Source organism: Pseudophryne corroboree, chromosome 2 (assembly GCF_028390025.1).
Source record: "Pseudophryne corroboree isolate aPseCor3 chromosome 2, aPseCor3.hap2, whole genome shotgun sequence".
Classification (NCBI taxonomy): Eukaryota; Metazoa; Chordata; class Amphibia; order Anura; family Myobatrachidae; genus Pseudophryne; species Pseudophryne corroboree.
In genome coordinates, this window is record NC_086445.1 from 423,179,048 (window position 1) to 423,195,948 (window position 16,901).

A 16,901-nucleotide genomic window follows, 5' to 3' on the forward strand; every position below is an offset into this window, starting at 1 on the left:
GGGCAAGGTTACTGTTCCCAACTTTTAGTCCACGTGGATCGTAAAGTATAAAAAAATTATAAAAAAAAAAGGTGAAAAACACATGTCGACCTGTCTCGTCGACCTAGAAACCATGTTGCCCTACTTACTGTCGACCTATAGTGGTCGACCTAGACACCGGATACCAAGTGATACATATCTATGCATGACTGCAATGTTAACTCCATTCCCTGTTAAACTGGAGGTACTGTAGGAGCACGGGGGTTAAACTAAAAAAAAACAAACACACAAGCAACCCACTCCTCCCCATCCAAACCCTTGCCACAGCCCACCGACCTCCTGCGCTGTCATCAGTGACTGAGGGCAGACTGGCTGGAATTTTAGAACAGCCAAGTGTTGCGTGCAGCTGCTACAGGCAGGAAAGAGGCAGAGCTAACACCCAACAAAGGCAGAGAGGAAGGCTGCTCCCCCACTGCTCGTACCGCTGCTGGGGCACATCACAGGGATGGAGTGAGCAACATTACCAGGGATTCATTCCACAAGTGCCCACTACAGAAGGACAACTGCTGAAGTGAAGTGCTAGCAGATTGCACCACGGCAGAGAGGAGACAGAATATATCCAGTAACTCCTCCATACAAAATGAGTTTCCCAGGAGGTTTACTGGGCTCAGGCATGGTGCTGCTGCTTTGGATAACATTGGCTGTATGCTTCACCGCTGCTTCAGGTAGATTTGCGGAGTCTTCAAGGTTAGTGGTCATGCGATGTGCAAGCTGTGATCCAGTTCTAGTATACTGTCCTAGAAAGATAGACAGACACAGATATATAGATAGATGTTAAGATAGAGAGATGATAGATATATGAGATAGCGATAGATAGATAGATAGATAGATAGATAGATAGATAGATAGATAGATAGATAGATAGATAGATAGATAGACACACTATATAGTAAATACACTCTTTTTATGTAAAATGTGTATTCCTTTCCATCCCATGTATAGTGTGCACAAGTCTGGTATGTACTGCAGCATTAATATCAGTCTTTTCCCTGCATGTGAGCTGTCTGCAGATGTGCAGCATAGGATAGCATCTGTAGGTTTGCGAGTACAGAATGACCAGCCTCAGCCTGGGCTCTGTGCAGAGCTGGCTCTTATCATGCTGAGTGGTGTTATAAGTGTGATGGGTCTGCTTCATGCCAAGATGCTTTCTGGTGTTAGGCCAGGATTAAATGGAACTAAGTGGCAGACAATTAGTATGAGTGCTGCAGGAAATGAACAGCTGGGTAAATGAGTGAGTGCTCAGTGTGTGTATTTGCTGGGGGTGAGAGTTAATTGGTGAAATGTCTCTGGAATTTCACCACAATAATTGCTGTAGGTTTTGTTATACAGTAAGTCACACTCCCATTATTTTCAGTGGGAGAAAGCAGGTGCAGGACTGGTGAAGTAACCAAATAATAATTTGTACCAGATGTTTTCATATTGGGTAAGCCAACAGCAGTGTGTTCCAGGAATTCCTCTGGAGTGTGAATTGATGTATTTCTCACATGTCACTTGTAATCTTGCCCTGGAGATAGAGCTGCAGAGCCAACTACTGTTACAGCACTCTCCTTGTAATATAGACCATATATGTTATAAAGAACCAAGGTGCCTGTGTATTGAAATATCAGTTACCGTTCTTGCCAGCAATGGGCAATTGATAATTATATACCTTATCTTCATTAAATCAGAGTCAATTCATAATAACCGTGAAGAAAAAAGTTATTAGTGCATAGTGAAAAAATAAGATTAACCAAGGAAATCCAATATGACTTATCAGTCTACAAAAGAGAAGGAAATCTTGTCATCCCTTTCTTAATATTAATTATGAATGGGTAAACAAAAACATCTCAAGATGTGTGCGTCTCCACATCAGCCATATTACTGACAAGTCAGCACCATTATCAGCATGTACAGAAGAATCTAACTCCTGTGGTGTATATCTATATGCGTGTTTCTACTGATCTACTGTACATGAGCCGAATGTGCACTTTGCTGTACTTAGGGGGTAATTCAGACCTGATCGCTCGCTAGCTGTATTTTGCAGTCCTGCGTTCACATAGTCGCCGCCCACCATACGCATGCGCAGTTCTGACCTGATCGCAGCGCTGCAAAAAACGCTAGCGAACGATCAGGTCTGAATTACCCCCTTAGCCTTTTAGACCACCACTTTTGACCCCTGTTCCACCTCTTTAGGTGCAGGCAGTGCTAGAATCGCAAAACTGTTTATGCCTGTGTCCACTTTTTGGGCATGCGTAGAGCGATTTCATGCACAGCATGTCTGTCCCGCTCTGTTTCAGCCATAGGAGGAGATTTATCAAAGCCTGGTGAGAGATAAAGTAATGAGAGATAATATACCAATTAATCAGCTTCTAATTGTCATCTTATACCGCTTTCAGATCGCAAATGCCGGATCGCACCCGGGGATTGGAAACGGGTCCTTCCCGGGTGCGACTCGGCATTGGACCCTGAGAACTGGCATATTTCTGGGTCGGGTTGCCATCGGGGGCGGGGTCCGCGACGGCATCGTGGGTGGTGCTGGGAGATGAAATCATCTCCGCGCCACCTCTCCCTATGCTGTGAACGGGTACCGGGTCGCATCGACCCGGGTAACCTATTCACACTGCACCTGGCCCGGTAATAACCCGGGAATACTGTAACCCTTCTTTATTCCCGGGTTGAATTACCGGGTCAGGCCACCTGGAAATTCGGGAGTGCCCCTTTAACACCGCACAGCGACCTGCGTCGACCCGGCAATATACAGGGTCGATACCGGGTTATTTGTGCGGTCTGAAAAGGGTATTACAGGCTGTGTTTAAAAAATGACTGGAGGTGATTGGTTTGTAATTTATCTCTCTCCAAGCTTTGATAAATCTCCACCTTAATGTTTGCAGTTGACTCAGGCTGACCTGGCAGGTACAGCATCTCAGGAGCAGGATAAGTACAGTACTTTACTCTCAGTACCCACTGAAAATAAAGTTGAACATGTAACATGTTGTTTAACTCACTTTTAACCACTTAACTCACGATTTTTCCCTTCAAAAGCGTTAACAACATTGTTTTTTAAAATTAATTTTATTTAATAAAGTTGTAAAGGTATTTTTTTTAAATATTTAAACATTATATTATGCACATCTGCAGAACGGAACTACTCGTCAAAAACGGGGGGACAGGGTGGGACGACGCAGTTGCATGAAATCTGACCATGCCAGTTAAGTGGTTTTTAATGCCTGTAAGTGATGTTGCGGTACATTTGTTTCAGGCACATTTTTAAAATGCACAGAGTGATTTCACTTGTGAACACATACAGTATATTAGTTTAGTACATGAACATAATACGGTTATTGTGCTTGAATGGCCACAGAAACATAGCCTATCCTCCAGGGTCCAGACACCCCATGGATGCAGTAAGATGTGTCAATGATCCATCCTGCATTTGTAAACATCTGTGAGTCTGGGGCCCATTTATCAATAATCAGAGCCGGCCCTAACCAATATGTAGCCCTAGGCAAGATTTTGGCTGGTGCCCTCTAGCACCACCGCTGGTTCCGCCTCTGACCTTGCACCTCTTTCCCAGCACCATCACCCCTCACCCATAGCAGTCCTTATTTTGGTGTTTGTACCGCCAAAAAAGGGGTGTGTTTTGCTGGCAAGCGGCATGGCCACACAATAGTAACCCCAATTCCAATTATGCCACATAGTACTGCAACTTTATTCACATTTTATCATGCGATAGTGTCCCTTATTCACATTACATCACACAGTAGTACCACTTTACCTTATAAACGTTACTCCTCACAGAGCCCCTTATTTATATTACATCACACTGAATTGCTCCTTATTCACATAACACCACACCATATTGCTCTTTATTCACATTAGACGACACAGTAGTGCCCTTTCTATACGCAACGCCACATAGTAGAGCACCTTATACAGATAATGCCACACATTAGTAATGCATTTATTCACAATTTCACACAGTAATGCCCCTTACACATATGAGACACATTATTAATGTCCTTATAAACATAATGCACCTTACACATTATGACAACCTTTATTAATGCCCTTTTACACATAATGTCCCTTACACATATGCCGCACATTATTAATGCCCTTATACACATAATGACACACATAGTGCCCCCTACACATTTGCACATTATTAGTGCCCCTATACACATAATGACACACATACAGTAGTACCCTGTTACACATATGCCGCTCATTATTAATGCCCTTATACACATAATGACACACATACTGCCCCTTTACACATATGTTGCACATTATTAATGCATTTTTACATGACACACATAATGCTCCTTACACATATTCCGAACACTACTGCACAACCAACCCACTCACATGCACACAGCACTCACACTTCCACTAACACTGTGACCTCTGCCTCTGCTTGGATACAGATGTGTCCTCATAAATCTTGCCTCAATGCTAACACCGGGCACCTTTTTTTTATGAAAATGCATCTTATTTGCATTGCTATGTGGCTAGGATACACAAGCAGATTCTGCTGATTAAAATGATATGCAGCATGCCTATATACTGTGTGAGACTGTGGCTGTATCTGCATATGAAATGCTACACACAGAATATAGGCATGCCGCATATCATTTTAATCAGCAGAAGCTGCTGATGCCCCTAGGCATATCAAATGCCCTAGGCAATTGCCTAGTTTGCCTATGCCTATGGCCGGCTCTGTCAATAATCACACCTGCAATGCAATCTGGATACAATATTAACACACAGAATTGCTTTGCAGCACATGTAGAAACAGAGGCTATGAAAGGAGTCTGTCTCTGCAATGTGTTGGAAAATAAAGACTGCTTCAGCAGTCTCTTCACTCTTGTGCCTGGACTACTGTGGATGCGCAGTCTGCTCACCATGCATGTGCAGCGGCCATTGCTGGGGATGTTCCGGAGGCGTTAGCTGCGGGGAGGCATTTCTTAGCTTGGTAAATCTGACGGCATCACATCCCCGCATAGAAACCCATGGTGGTTGCATCCAACATTGGACCGGCTGACCGTGGAACTGCTTCTGGTCAATTTATGCCGCATACCTCCCAGCATGACTCTCTCCAGGAAGGATAGAATGCTCTACTCCTGGATTTCCCTCTTAATGTATGAGAAACACCTTTCTTATCCATAACCTTTCCAAAACAGGTGCCGGTAATCATACATTAAGAGAAAAGTCCAGGAGCAGAGCATCTTGTCCGTCCTGGAGAGGGTCATGTTGGGAGGTATGATGCCGGGACAATGTTTAGAGGCACCCAGTTCTCTGCACTTGCACCTGCAATCACCCATGATGCAGGTAGCGAATATAAAGAGCCGGGTGCTTCTAAGCATTGTCCCAGCATGAATGGACTGAAACTGGTTCCCTGGTCAGCCAGTCCAATGCAGGTTGCAGCTGCTGTCGGAAATGAAAGGACCCCAGTAAATATTGTAGATATCTGATGCATGACCTTCATCATACATTGTGGTGATGCTAAATATTTGCGGATATGCCAGGAAGATTAGTGTTTTTCATGGAATATGCTGCAAATATTTAATGATAAATATTATTGGCCCTCATTCCGAGTTGTTCGCTCGCAAGCTGCTTTTAGCAGCATTGCACACGCTAAGCCGCCGCCTACTGGGAGTGAATCTTAGCATAGTAAAATTGCGAACGAAAGATTAGCAGAATTGCGAATAGACACTTCTTAGCAGTTTCTGAGTAGCTCGAGACTTACTCGGCATCTGCGATCAGTTCAGTCAGTTTCGTTCCTGGTTTGACGTCACAAACACACCCAGTGTTCGCCCAGACACTCCTCCGTTTCACCAGCCACTCCCGCGTTTTTCCCAGAAACTGTAGCGTTTTTTCACACACTCCCATAAAACGGCCAGTTTCCGCCCAGAAACACCCACTTCCTGTCAATCACATTACGATCACCAGAACGAAGAAAAAACCTCGTAATGCCGTGAGTAAAAAACCTAACTGCATAGCAAATTTACTTGGCGCAGTCGCACTGCGGACATTGCGCATGCGCATTAGCGACTAATCGCTCCGTTGCGAAAAAAAATAACGAACGAACAACTCGGAATGACCACCATTATTAGGTACAAAAATATGTTCATACGAGCTGTTGTATTATTTTGCACAGCGTTCACCACAGTTTAAGTAGACTAAGGGGCTAATTCAGACTGGATAGTTGCAGCGGCAGCGATCGCAGTCTGAAGCCCTTGTTGGAGTGCGCACAACCAGTGGCCGCACTGCGCATGCGCACCCCGGGAGCTCAGTGAGATGCTATCAGCATCTCATGGCTGCAATTGCCTCTGCCTGATTGACAGGCAGAGGTGGTTGCGGGGCGGGAGGGTGCGTGCTAACACCGTTGGATGGGCGCGGTCCGGACAACGCAAGTGTGTCTGGACCATTGGGGGGGGGTGGGCCGCGGCGGCTGCGTGACATCACACGCAGCCGCTGCGACCCACGACGTGGCAGATAGCGGCCTGCCAGCAAGCAGGGGCTGCGCTGGCTAGGAGCTACGTGCCAGGTGCAAAAGCATCACTACCATTTTGCACCTGTGCGAGGGGGGGAGGGGGCCTGACATGTGGGGCGAACTAGCCATGTGCTGGGCGTCCCCCCGCATGTCAGAGTAAATTTAGCACATCTACGATCAGATCTGAATTACCCCCTTAAAACAGTTCCCTATTGATTTGTATAAATAACACTGTTTCTATAGTTACCAGCTACTGGGCAGTCCCTGGATGGAAATTGTTCTAATTTTGTCCTATCCTGCTGTCCAGACAGACGTTTCTCATAGCAAGTTTTGATGTTTGCTTAAATTGTGTTTACCCTGCATTACAATACACTGTTGGTGGATGCATACGTATAAGCAGTTAGAGTAGATCAGGGTCGGATTCAGGTGGAGGGCACCCAGGCACGTGCCCCCTCTGTCGTTTAGAGTAATTTTTTTTTAAACTTTTATTTTAGCTGCACGATACGCCACCAGGATGAGGCTGCTGCTCGTGGCCATCCCCCATGCAGCTGAGTCGTGTCAGCTCCGCCTTCAGCTTTGCGCGATCTGCATGCAGTGTCGGGCTGTGCTGCGGGCAGGCCAGGAGCAGGCTGCCCTGTCTTCTGCTCCCCGGGCCATTACAATTTTGCTGACCCCGAGCCGCCGGCGCAGCAGCATGGCCACGTACATGTCTGGCTCAGCTGCTGGAGGCGGCAGGCAGAAAGTAAGCTCCCCGAATCCCCGGCCACTCAGTGCTAGCTCCGCCCTGTCACCTACCACATCTGTCCCGCAGACTCTCTCACCCTGTCACCCACCACACCTGGCCCTGTAGACTCTCATCCTGTTAATCACCGCACCTGTCCCTGCAGACTCACCCTGTCACCCACCGCACCTGGCCCTGTAGACTCTCATTCTGTTAATCACCGCACCTGTCCCTGCAGACTTTCTCACCCTGTCACCCACCACACCTGTTCCTGCAGACTCTCTCACCCTGTCACTGTTTACATTTGCCGCACATAGACTCACCCTGTCACCCACCACATATGCCCCACATACGCTCACCCTGTCACCAACCACATATGCCCCACATAGGCTCACCCTGTCACCCACCGCACCTGTCCCTGCAGACTCTCTCACCCACCACACCTGTCCCTGCAGACCCTATCATCCTGTTACCCATCACATCTGCCCCCAGCAGGCTCTCTCACCCGATTAATGTTTTATTTTTTCTGTGGGGTACAATGTGTTTGTTTTATTTTAAACTTTGGGGGACCGTGTGGTTTCTTTTCTGCCAGGGACTCCAGCGTGATTAAAACCATGGGCATGGCTCATGGGTATGGCATTTTCTGTGAGGGCCATGCCCCTGGTTATGAGCCCACTTCACCAGAAGCGCGTGCGCACCAAAGACCCCCAATGCCCCTCCCTGTCATTTTATTCTGGATCCGCCCCTGAAGTAGATAGACCTGATGTTGCTCATATAAGCCTATGAATATAATTAATAGCAAACATTATATGCAATAAAGTGAATCAGTTTTACACCTTAGAACAGGTGGTGCGATATCACTCTGACCAAACTCACAGTTTCCAGTATTTTAAAATAATTTCCTGGGGCATGTTTCTGTGGAATTGATACATCTATGCATATGTCACACAATATAGTACTATATCATATTTGAGTATAATACAGATTCTCTTACGTCGTAGAGGATGCTGGGGTTCCATTTAGTACCATGGGGTATAGACGGGTCCCTTGGGAGCCATGGGCACTTTAAGAGTTTAATAGTGTGGGCTGGCTCCTCCCTCTATGCCCCTCCTACCAGACTCAGTTTAGAAAAAGTGCCCGGTGGAGCCGGTCACAGCTAGGAGAGCTCCTAGGAGTTTCTCTAGTTTTATTGTTTTTAAAAAAGTTAGGTACAGGGAGGCTGCTGGCAGTAGCGGATCTTGCCACGGGCAAGCAGGACTTTTGCCCGGGGCGCCGCCTTCCGGAGGGCGCCAGCGCCATCCGGAGGGCGCCGCACCATGGCAAGATCCGCTGCTGCTGTGCCCCCCGTTGGTCGCTCTGTCCCGCTGCCGCTGTCCCCCGCTGCCCCCCGCTGTGAAGGGAACTAGACGCGTAGCGTCTAGTTTCCCTTCATGGAGAGGACCTTTACTGTGAGGTGCGCGATGACGTCATCGCGCACCGCACAGCAAAGGTCCTCTTCACGAAGGGAAACTAGACGCGAGCGTCTAGTTTCCCTTCGTGGAGAGGACCTTTGCTGTGCGGTGCGCGATGACGTCATCGCGCACCGCACATCATTTCACTACTGTACAGGGGGCGTAAATGACCACGCCCCCTGTACAAAGCCACGCCCCCTTTGCCCGCCCGGGGCGCTGGAAGAAACAGAACCGGCCCTGGCTGCTGGCAACATCCTCCCTGCTTCGTGGGACTTAGGGGGGAGTAAAATCCAACCCTAGAGGTTAATGGCTCCTATCTCCACTTACAGGACACTGAGCTCCTGAGGGTGATGATCGCAAGCCCACGAGGCGACCGCTCACTTCCGCAGCACGGCCGCCACCCCCTAACAGAGCCAGAAGTTGGAGTGGTGAGTATGACGCCGGCGCCCCGGTAAGCGGGTTGCCGGCAAGAATGGCGGCATAAGGGTTGGAGCGCAGCCCTGTGAAGCTGCGCTCCGAAGGGCACAGCGGTACAATGTGCGGCTGTGAGGGGCGCCCTGAGCGGCGCACATACCCTACACTGGTATACAGAGGCTAATCCCACTGTTAGCAACCACATTTACCTCAGGCCAGTATAATCTCAGCAGCGGGAAGACGTGCCATTACAGGAGGCGGGGCTTCTTTCTCAGAGCGGAACCAGCACTCACCAGTGCCATTTTCTCCCTGCAGATCACATTACAGAGACGTTGACAGAGAGCACAGCCCTCCTCTTCACTCCAGATATCCTCTGCAGTACCAGGGTGTATTAAGGGGGGAGAGTGTTATATTTCACTGTGTAATATATTGAGGTTATTCAGTCAGTGCCAGGTATTTATCATAATAACTGCCTACTGGGGCGCTGTGTGGCTGGCTCCTTATACTCTGTGACTCTCTGACGGTATTCTGGGGGGAAACTGTGCTGACATTTTCCTGTGTGTATGTGTAAACCGATTTACTATATTTAAGGGACTTTGGTGGTCATTCCGAGTTGTTCGCTCATTGCCGATTTTTGCAACGGAGCGATTATGTGGAAAATGCGCATGCGCATGGTACGCATCGCGCATGCGCTAAGTACTTTCACACAAAACTTAGTAGATTTACACAAGGCAGACCGACATTTTTTCATCGCTGGGGGGGATCGTAGTGTGATTGACCGGAAGTAGGTGTTTCTGGGCGGTAACTGACCGTTTTCAGGGAGTGTGCTAAAAAACTCAGGTGTGCCAAGCAAAAACGCAGGAGTGGCTGGGGAAACAGGGGAGGGGCTGGCCGAACGCAGGGCGTGTTTGTAACGTCAAACCAGGAACTAAACGGACCGAACTGATCGCATTCTAGGAGTAGGTCTGGAGCTACTCAGAAACTACAAGAAAATATTTAGTAGCAGTTCTGCTATTCTTTCGTTCGCTATTCTGCTAAGCTAACATACACTCCCAGAGGGCGGCGGCCTAGCGTTTGCAATGCTGCTAAAAGCAGCTAGCGAGCGAACAACTCGGAATGAGGGCCTTTGTCCTGTACTGCAGTATGTATATCTTCTCCTGGGGAGTCTATACCATGCTCAAAACTGTACAAATTCTCAGGCTTCGGTGGCAGTCCCCCTGGAGTGGCCTCCATAAGGTGTACTTTGATTTATATTTCTTAAATATAACCCATTTTGGGAAGAAGACGCAGTTTTGGAGTAGTCTGGGGATTAAAATCCCACAGCTGTGACTCTCGCCCCATTTACATTCCCTAACAAGCGTACACATATGCATGACATATGAGGGGGGCAACATGTGTTTGAGGCTATTAGGGATGAGGAACATTATTTTTATATATATGTAATAAATGTCTTCCCACTGTTTAGGGCATTACACTCCTTTTTGGCAAAACCTGGGTACACCCTGAGTTATTATTCACATCCCTAAAGAGTGTCTAAATTGTCAAAGGTTGTGTTACCGGTACCTGGTACAACCTCCATACAGGCTGATCACAGATTGAGACTAATCTCTAATACTATACACTGCTGCAGGTGTGACTCGTAGACCTACTATTGCGTAGATCTCTGGAGATATTGTAAAGTGGTCAGGCTCTTTACTTGTTGATTTAGATTCTATGTGTAGGAGTGACATGTACTTGTTTCTATGTCACATACAGGATTCTACAGGCTTCATGGCGGGACGCCATGAAGAAGATTGGCCTGCACAACGCAGGGCCACTGCTCTGGCAGTTTTGACATGCAGGGGACGGTAGCTACACCAATGGACTGCAGATACAGAATCCTAGAACGGTATGGTAAGTCAGCCCTTCACGGGTGAGGCCCTGTTGGGATGCTCAGGATACGTGAATATCCGAGCCAACTGCGGGTAAGTTGCCATATATTCCTTCCGCAACTGCACAGACTAGGAAATTAGATACTACTACACCTATACTGCAATCCCTTCCAAGGGTTCCTCCACTTCCTTTTTATGACGTGGGGGAAGTTCCAGAAAACCTGCACTGCCAGGTTCCTAGGAACGGATTTCAAGTTCGGCATTCTCCTAACAAGCAGGTGGGAGAGAGACTAAAAAGATTTCAGTAAAACATCTAGGCGATATCCTGCCTAGTCCCCTGGGAAAAGTTAGACTGCCCAGGGGTACAGACTGGAGTGTCTAGTACTCCCGCCTCACAGATTCTTCACATCAGGTATACTAGCTTCTCAGGCTGAAAGTACAATACTGCTGGAAGCTATCCTAACATTTGTCAAACACATGTCATTATTCTGGTTCCACCTCATTTACGTAACAGGGGTTACTATTCAAACATAAGGTCATTGGACCCCCACTAGTGGGTGTTCAATTCAGGAGGGAGTCAGAGCGGTGATCTCTGGTCGAGATATAGGGGAATTCCTGGTATCCCGGGATATCAGGAGTGCGTCCCTTCACATTCCAATCTGGCCGCCTCTCTAGACTTACCTAAGGTTGCACTACAACTATGTCACTTCCAGTTCCAAACACTGCACTTGGCTTCTGCGCGACACCGGGGGTGTTCATCAAGGCCATGGCAGCGATTCTACTCCTACTCCACAGTCCAGGAGTGGACATAATTCCATATCTGGATGACCTTAACATCCTCCAGGGGGATGTTGTTACAGAGTGTTGCTCTATCAAATCAACTGTCCCGGGATCTTGGGTGGATCCTGAAGCTTCCAATTTCACATTTGGAACCAATCCATGGTCCGGATGTCCTGAAGCCAGCCCGGGTATCGGTTCATCAGTGCATTCCCCTTATGGGGAAGATGGTTGCCTTTTACGAGGATCGACAGTACGGAAGGTTCCTAGCAGGGTCTTTCCAACTGGATCTCCTGGTCAAATGGTAGGGATCTCATCTTCACATGCACCTACAAATACACCTGTTGCCTGAAAGCCAGAATTTCATTCCTCTTGTGGCTGCAAACTTCTCACCTTCTCGACAGAGGTTGGGGAGCTGTCACCCAAGGGGAAAACTTTTAAGGAAAGTGGTCAAGTCTGGAATCCATCCTTCCGATAAACATTCTGCAGATAAGGGGCGGGTTCAACGGCCTTCTACGAGTGGCACATCTACTTCAAGATCAGGCCATTCAAGTTCTGTACCGACAGGGTGGAACGAAGAGCAGAGCTGTAATGTCAGAGGTGATAAGAATCCTCCTCTTGGCAGAAAATCACGTGGTGGCGCTGTCAGCAATCTTCATTCCGGGAGTGAACAACTGGGAAGCGGACTTCCTTAGCAGACATGATCTTCTTCCAGGAGAATGGGGCCTCCATCCAGAGGTATTCATAGAGGTTACAAGCCGATGGGGTGTGGCTCAGATAGGCAAGAAGCTTTGGAGGTACTGTTCCAGGTCGAGAGCCCCACATGCAGTGACGGTGGACGCCCAGGTAACTTCGAGGGTGTTCCAGTCAGTGTATGTGTTCCCTCCACTTCCACTCATCCCAAGGATTCTCAAACTCATAAAACAAGAGTTCAGGCGTTCCTTACTGTTCCCAACTTTCCAAGAAGGGCTTGGTACACGGATCTTCTGGACTTACTGCTGGAGGATCCGAGGCCTCTTCCTCTTCGCGAGGGCCTTCTACAACAGAGGCTGTTCACCTATTAAGACTTCCCGCGGCTATAATTGACGGCATGGAGGTTGGACGCTTCATATTAGCTCGGAAGGGCATTCCGAAAAAGGTCATTCCTACTCTGCTACAGGCTAGAAAGGGAGTTACATCAAAACATTACCATCGGATTTGGAAATAGTGTGTGTCTTGGTGTGAATCCAAGAGGTTTCCTACGGTGGAGTTTCATCTAGGACGGTTTTTCCTCTTTTTGCAGACATGTGTGGATGTGGACCTACGCGTGGGCTCCATAAAAGTCCAGATTTTGGCCTTGTCCATTTTCTTCCAGAAACAATTAGCTGCTCTCCTTGAGGTTCAGACTTTCTTGAATGGGGTTCTGCACATCCAACCACCCTTTGTGCCTCCTACAGCACCTTGGGATCTTAATGTGGTGTTGCAGTCCCTGAAATCGGATTGGTTCGAACCTTTGCAGGCGGTGAACGTAAAGTTTCTTTCATGGAAGGTTGTCACAGGGGCGTTATCACACAAGAGCCCTTACTTGATTTTCCATGAGGATAGAGCTGAGCTCAGAATGTGTCAGTGATTTCTTTCAAAGGCTGTGTCGGATTTTCATATCAACCGACCTATTGTGGTGCCAGTAGCTACTGACACCTAGATTACTCAAAGTCCTTGGATGTTGTGAGGGCTTTGAAAATATATGTGAAAAGAACTTCTCGTCACAGAAAGTCGGACGCTCTGTTTGTCCTTTATGATTCCAACAAAGTTGGGTGTCCTGCTTCTAAGCAGACAATTCTCGCTGGATCAGGTTTTTTATCCAGCATGCTTATTCTATGGCAGGCTTGCCGTGTCCATAATCTGTTAAGGCCCACTCTACTTGTAAAGTGGGTTCTTCCTGGGCGGCTGCTCGGGGTATCTCGGCTTTACAGCTTTGCCGAGCAGCTACTTGGTCAGGGTCGAACACGTTTGCTAAGTTCTACAAGTTCGATACTTTGGCCTCTGAGGACCTAAAGTCTGGTTAATCTTTTCTGCAGGTGCCTCAGCACTCTCCCTCCCGTACTGGGAGCTTTGGTACATCGCCATGGTACTAAATGGAACCCCAGCATCCTCTAGGACGTAAGAGAAAATAGGATTTTAATTACCTACCGGTAAATCCTTTTTTCGTAGTCCGTAGAGGATGCTGGGCGCCCGCCCAGTGCTTTGTTTCCTGCATTGCTACTTGGTTAAGTATTGGTTCAGCTGTTGCTGTTCCTCTTTCATGCATGGTATGCAGGGTTTCTTCTAGTTCCTGCTGGTTAGTTGCATGCTGGTTAACATGGTTCCTTCATGTTTCATGCTGGTTAACATGGTTTCTTCATGTTGCATGCTGGTTGGCATGGTTTCTTCATGTTTCATGCAGGTTAGCATGATTTCTTCATGTTGCATGCTGGTTGGCATGGTTTCTCCATGTTACATGCTGGTCAGCATGGTTTTTCAATTCGGTGTGAGCTGGTGTGATTCTCACCACTACCTGTGTATTTCCTTCTCTCGAAGTATGTCCGTCTCCTCGGGCACAGTTTCTAGACTGAGTCTGGTAGGAGGGGCATAGAGGGAGGAGCCAGCCCACACTATTAAACTCTTAAAGTGCCCATGGCTCCCAAGGGACCCGTCTATACCCCCATGGTACTAAATGGAACCCCAGCATCCTCTACGGACTACGAGAAAATGATTTACTGGTACGTAATTAAAATCCTATTTTTACACCAAAAGGAGACATTTGCCAGTATAAATAAGCGTATAGCGGAGCTACCTCAGAGCGGGACCATCGGCTTCTTGGCGCCTTCCTCTGCTTCCAGCAGCCGCAGGCACACAGCTCCTCCAACACTCCAGATACATATAGGGGTGTTAGAAAGGGGTAGAGCAGCTATTATACTTGTAATTAGAGTCCTCATAAGGACAAAACACCGGTGTTCCACTGAGTCACAGTATAAAGTTACAGCCTGCAGTCTCCCTGAGCCTGCTAGGCTTGGTGTGCTGGTCATTTTCTCTGGGTCTCCTACTCACATACCAATCAAGGGCAGGCTTGCTTGTACAGTGTCTGTGTATTGTGTGTGAGAGTTTGTCTCCTGTGAATATGGTAAACACCATTTATGCACATGCAGATTTTCCCCCTTCCCTTCTCATGTACAATGTAGCAAGTCCTCTCTGGCTTGTGTGGAGGCTGGGAGGTGCAGCAGCCATCCTAATTAAACTCCCTGGATGGCGGACATGTTGTTTCAGCCCTCTGCAAATAGTCATAAGACACAGCGACTGCAGCAGGGTGCAGCAGACCTGGCTGCTGGAGGCAGAGGACAGACCCTTCTCCCTAGCTCAGGGCCACATACACGTGGGCTGCCTGCTTACTCTCAGTAACTGATGAAGAGGGACAGAAGGAGGGGGAGGAACTGGACACTATTATTGAGGATTCATCTCCTGCACAAGGGCTTGAGCCCCTCATAATTGCTATCAGGGATGTGTTAAATCTCCCAGCAGAAGACGATGCAGTAAAGCAGTCGTTTTTCTCCTCACAGAGGGCGGGATGTACTAAAGGGAAAATGCAATAAAACCCCGTATTTTGGGTTTTTATCGCATTTTTGTATGTACAAACACCCGACCGCCACATTTTCACCGCACAGGGTATCGCCATCTTTCTATCCTCCTTATGATGGGGCTCAGTTCCATGGCAGGTGGTCAGCCCACAAAGCCCTCCTTTCGATCAACATTCTGGAACTTCGGGCAATCTACAGTGCTCTGCTTCAGGCCTTTCCTGTGCTCAGGGATCACGTGATCCAGCTACAGTCGGACAATGCCACAGCAGTGGAGTACATCAATCGACAAGGAGGGACAAAAAGCAGGGCCTGCATGCGAGAGGTGTTATAGATACTCCTCTGGGCAGAAAGAAATGCAAGAGCAATGTCTGCAATCTTCATTCCGGGAGTAGACAACTGGGAAGCAGACTTCCTGAGTCGTCACAATCTCCACCCAGGAGAGTGGGGGCTTCACCATTATGTGTTTCAGCAGATCATCGACCGGTGGGGCTGCCCACAAATAGACATGATGGCTTCTTGACTCAACAAGAAGCTTCGTTGGTATTGCTCACAAACCAGGGACTCTCAGGCAAGGGCAGTAGATGCACTGACGTCGCCTTGGCCTTACCGGCTGGTCTACCTGTTGCCTCCGATTCCATTGATCCCAAAGGTACTCAAGTGCATCAGGAATCAAGTAGTCCAGGCAATTCTGATTGCCCCGGATTGGCCTCGGAGGACTTGGTACGCGGATCTTCTGGACATGTCCGTCGAAGACCCTTGGCCTCTGCCACTGAGAGATCTTCAACAAGGACCATTTGTCTATCCAGACTTACGGCGGCTTCGTTTGACAGCATGGAGGTTGAGCGGAACATCCTAGCTTACAAGGGCCTTTCCAAAAAGGTTATTGATACCATGGTGCAGGCCAGGAAACCTGTGACGTCAAAACACTATCATCATATCTGGAGGAGATATGTCTCCTGGTGCGAGGACCGCACGTATCCGCCTGCAGAGTTTCACTTGAGATAGTTCCTCCATTTCCTGCAGGCTGGTGTCGATAAGGGCTTACGTCTGTGTTCCATTAAGGTCCAGATTTCAGCTCTCTCCATTTTCTTCCAGAAGAAATTGGCAGTATTGTCAGAAGTTCAGACCTCCTTGCAGGTGGTGCTTCACATTCAACCTCCTTTTGTGCCGCCCACGGCACCCTGGGACTTAAATGTAGTGTTGGAATTTCTACAGTCCTCCTGATTTGAACCTCTGACGACGGTAGAAGACAAGTAAATCACGTGGAAGACACTGATGTTATTGGCCCTGGCTTCTGCTAGGCGTGTCTCAGAATTGGGGACCTTATCGTGTAAAAGCCCCTACTTGGTCTTTTATGAGGACAGCGTGGAGCTCAGGACTAGGCAGCAGTTCCTGCCGAAGGTTGTCTCTGCATTCCACTTGAATGAGCCTATTGTGGTTACGTCAAGTTCTGGCACTTCTGCTCCTCCGGCGGCATTGGATGCTGTGCGAGCCTTGAGAATCTATGTCAAGAGAGCGGCTCGGATCAGGAAGACGGATTGCCCTGCTTCTAAGCAGTCTATT

At 48.0% G+C, this 16,901-nt stretch overlaps 1 protein-coding gene across 3 annotated transcripts in view; it reads left to right on the forward strand.

The window, feature by feature from the left end:
- The first annotated feature begins 324 nt into the window (after window positions 1–324).
- Window positions 325–16,901, forward strand: part of EGFL6 (EGF like domain multiple 6) — a 475,748-nt gene continuing 459,171 nt past the window's right edge. For 2 of the 3 annotated variants that reach the window (XM_063953516.1, XM_063953515.1), the window contains exon 1: window positions 325–726. In XM_063953516.1, the coding sequence (XP_063809586.1) occupies window positions 620–726 (107 nt within the window). In that variant the 5' untranslated portion in view covers window positions 325–619. The remainder of the gene's footprint in view (window positions 727–16,901) is intronic. The other variant, XM_063953514.1, reaches the window with a different exon arrangement.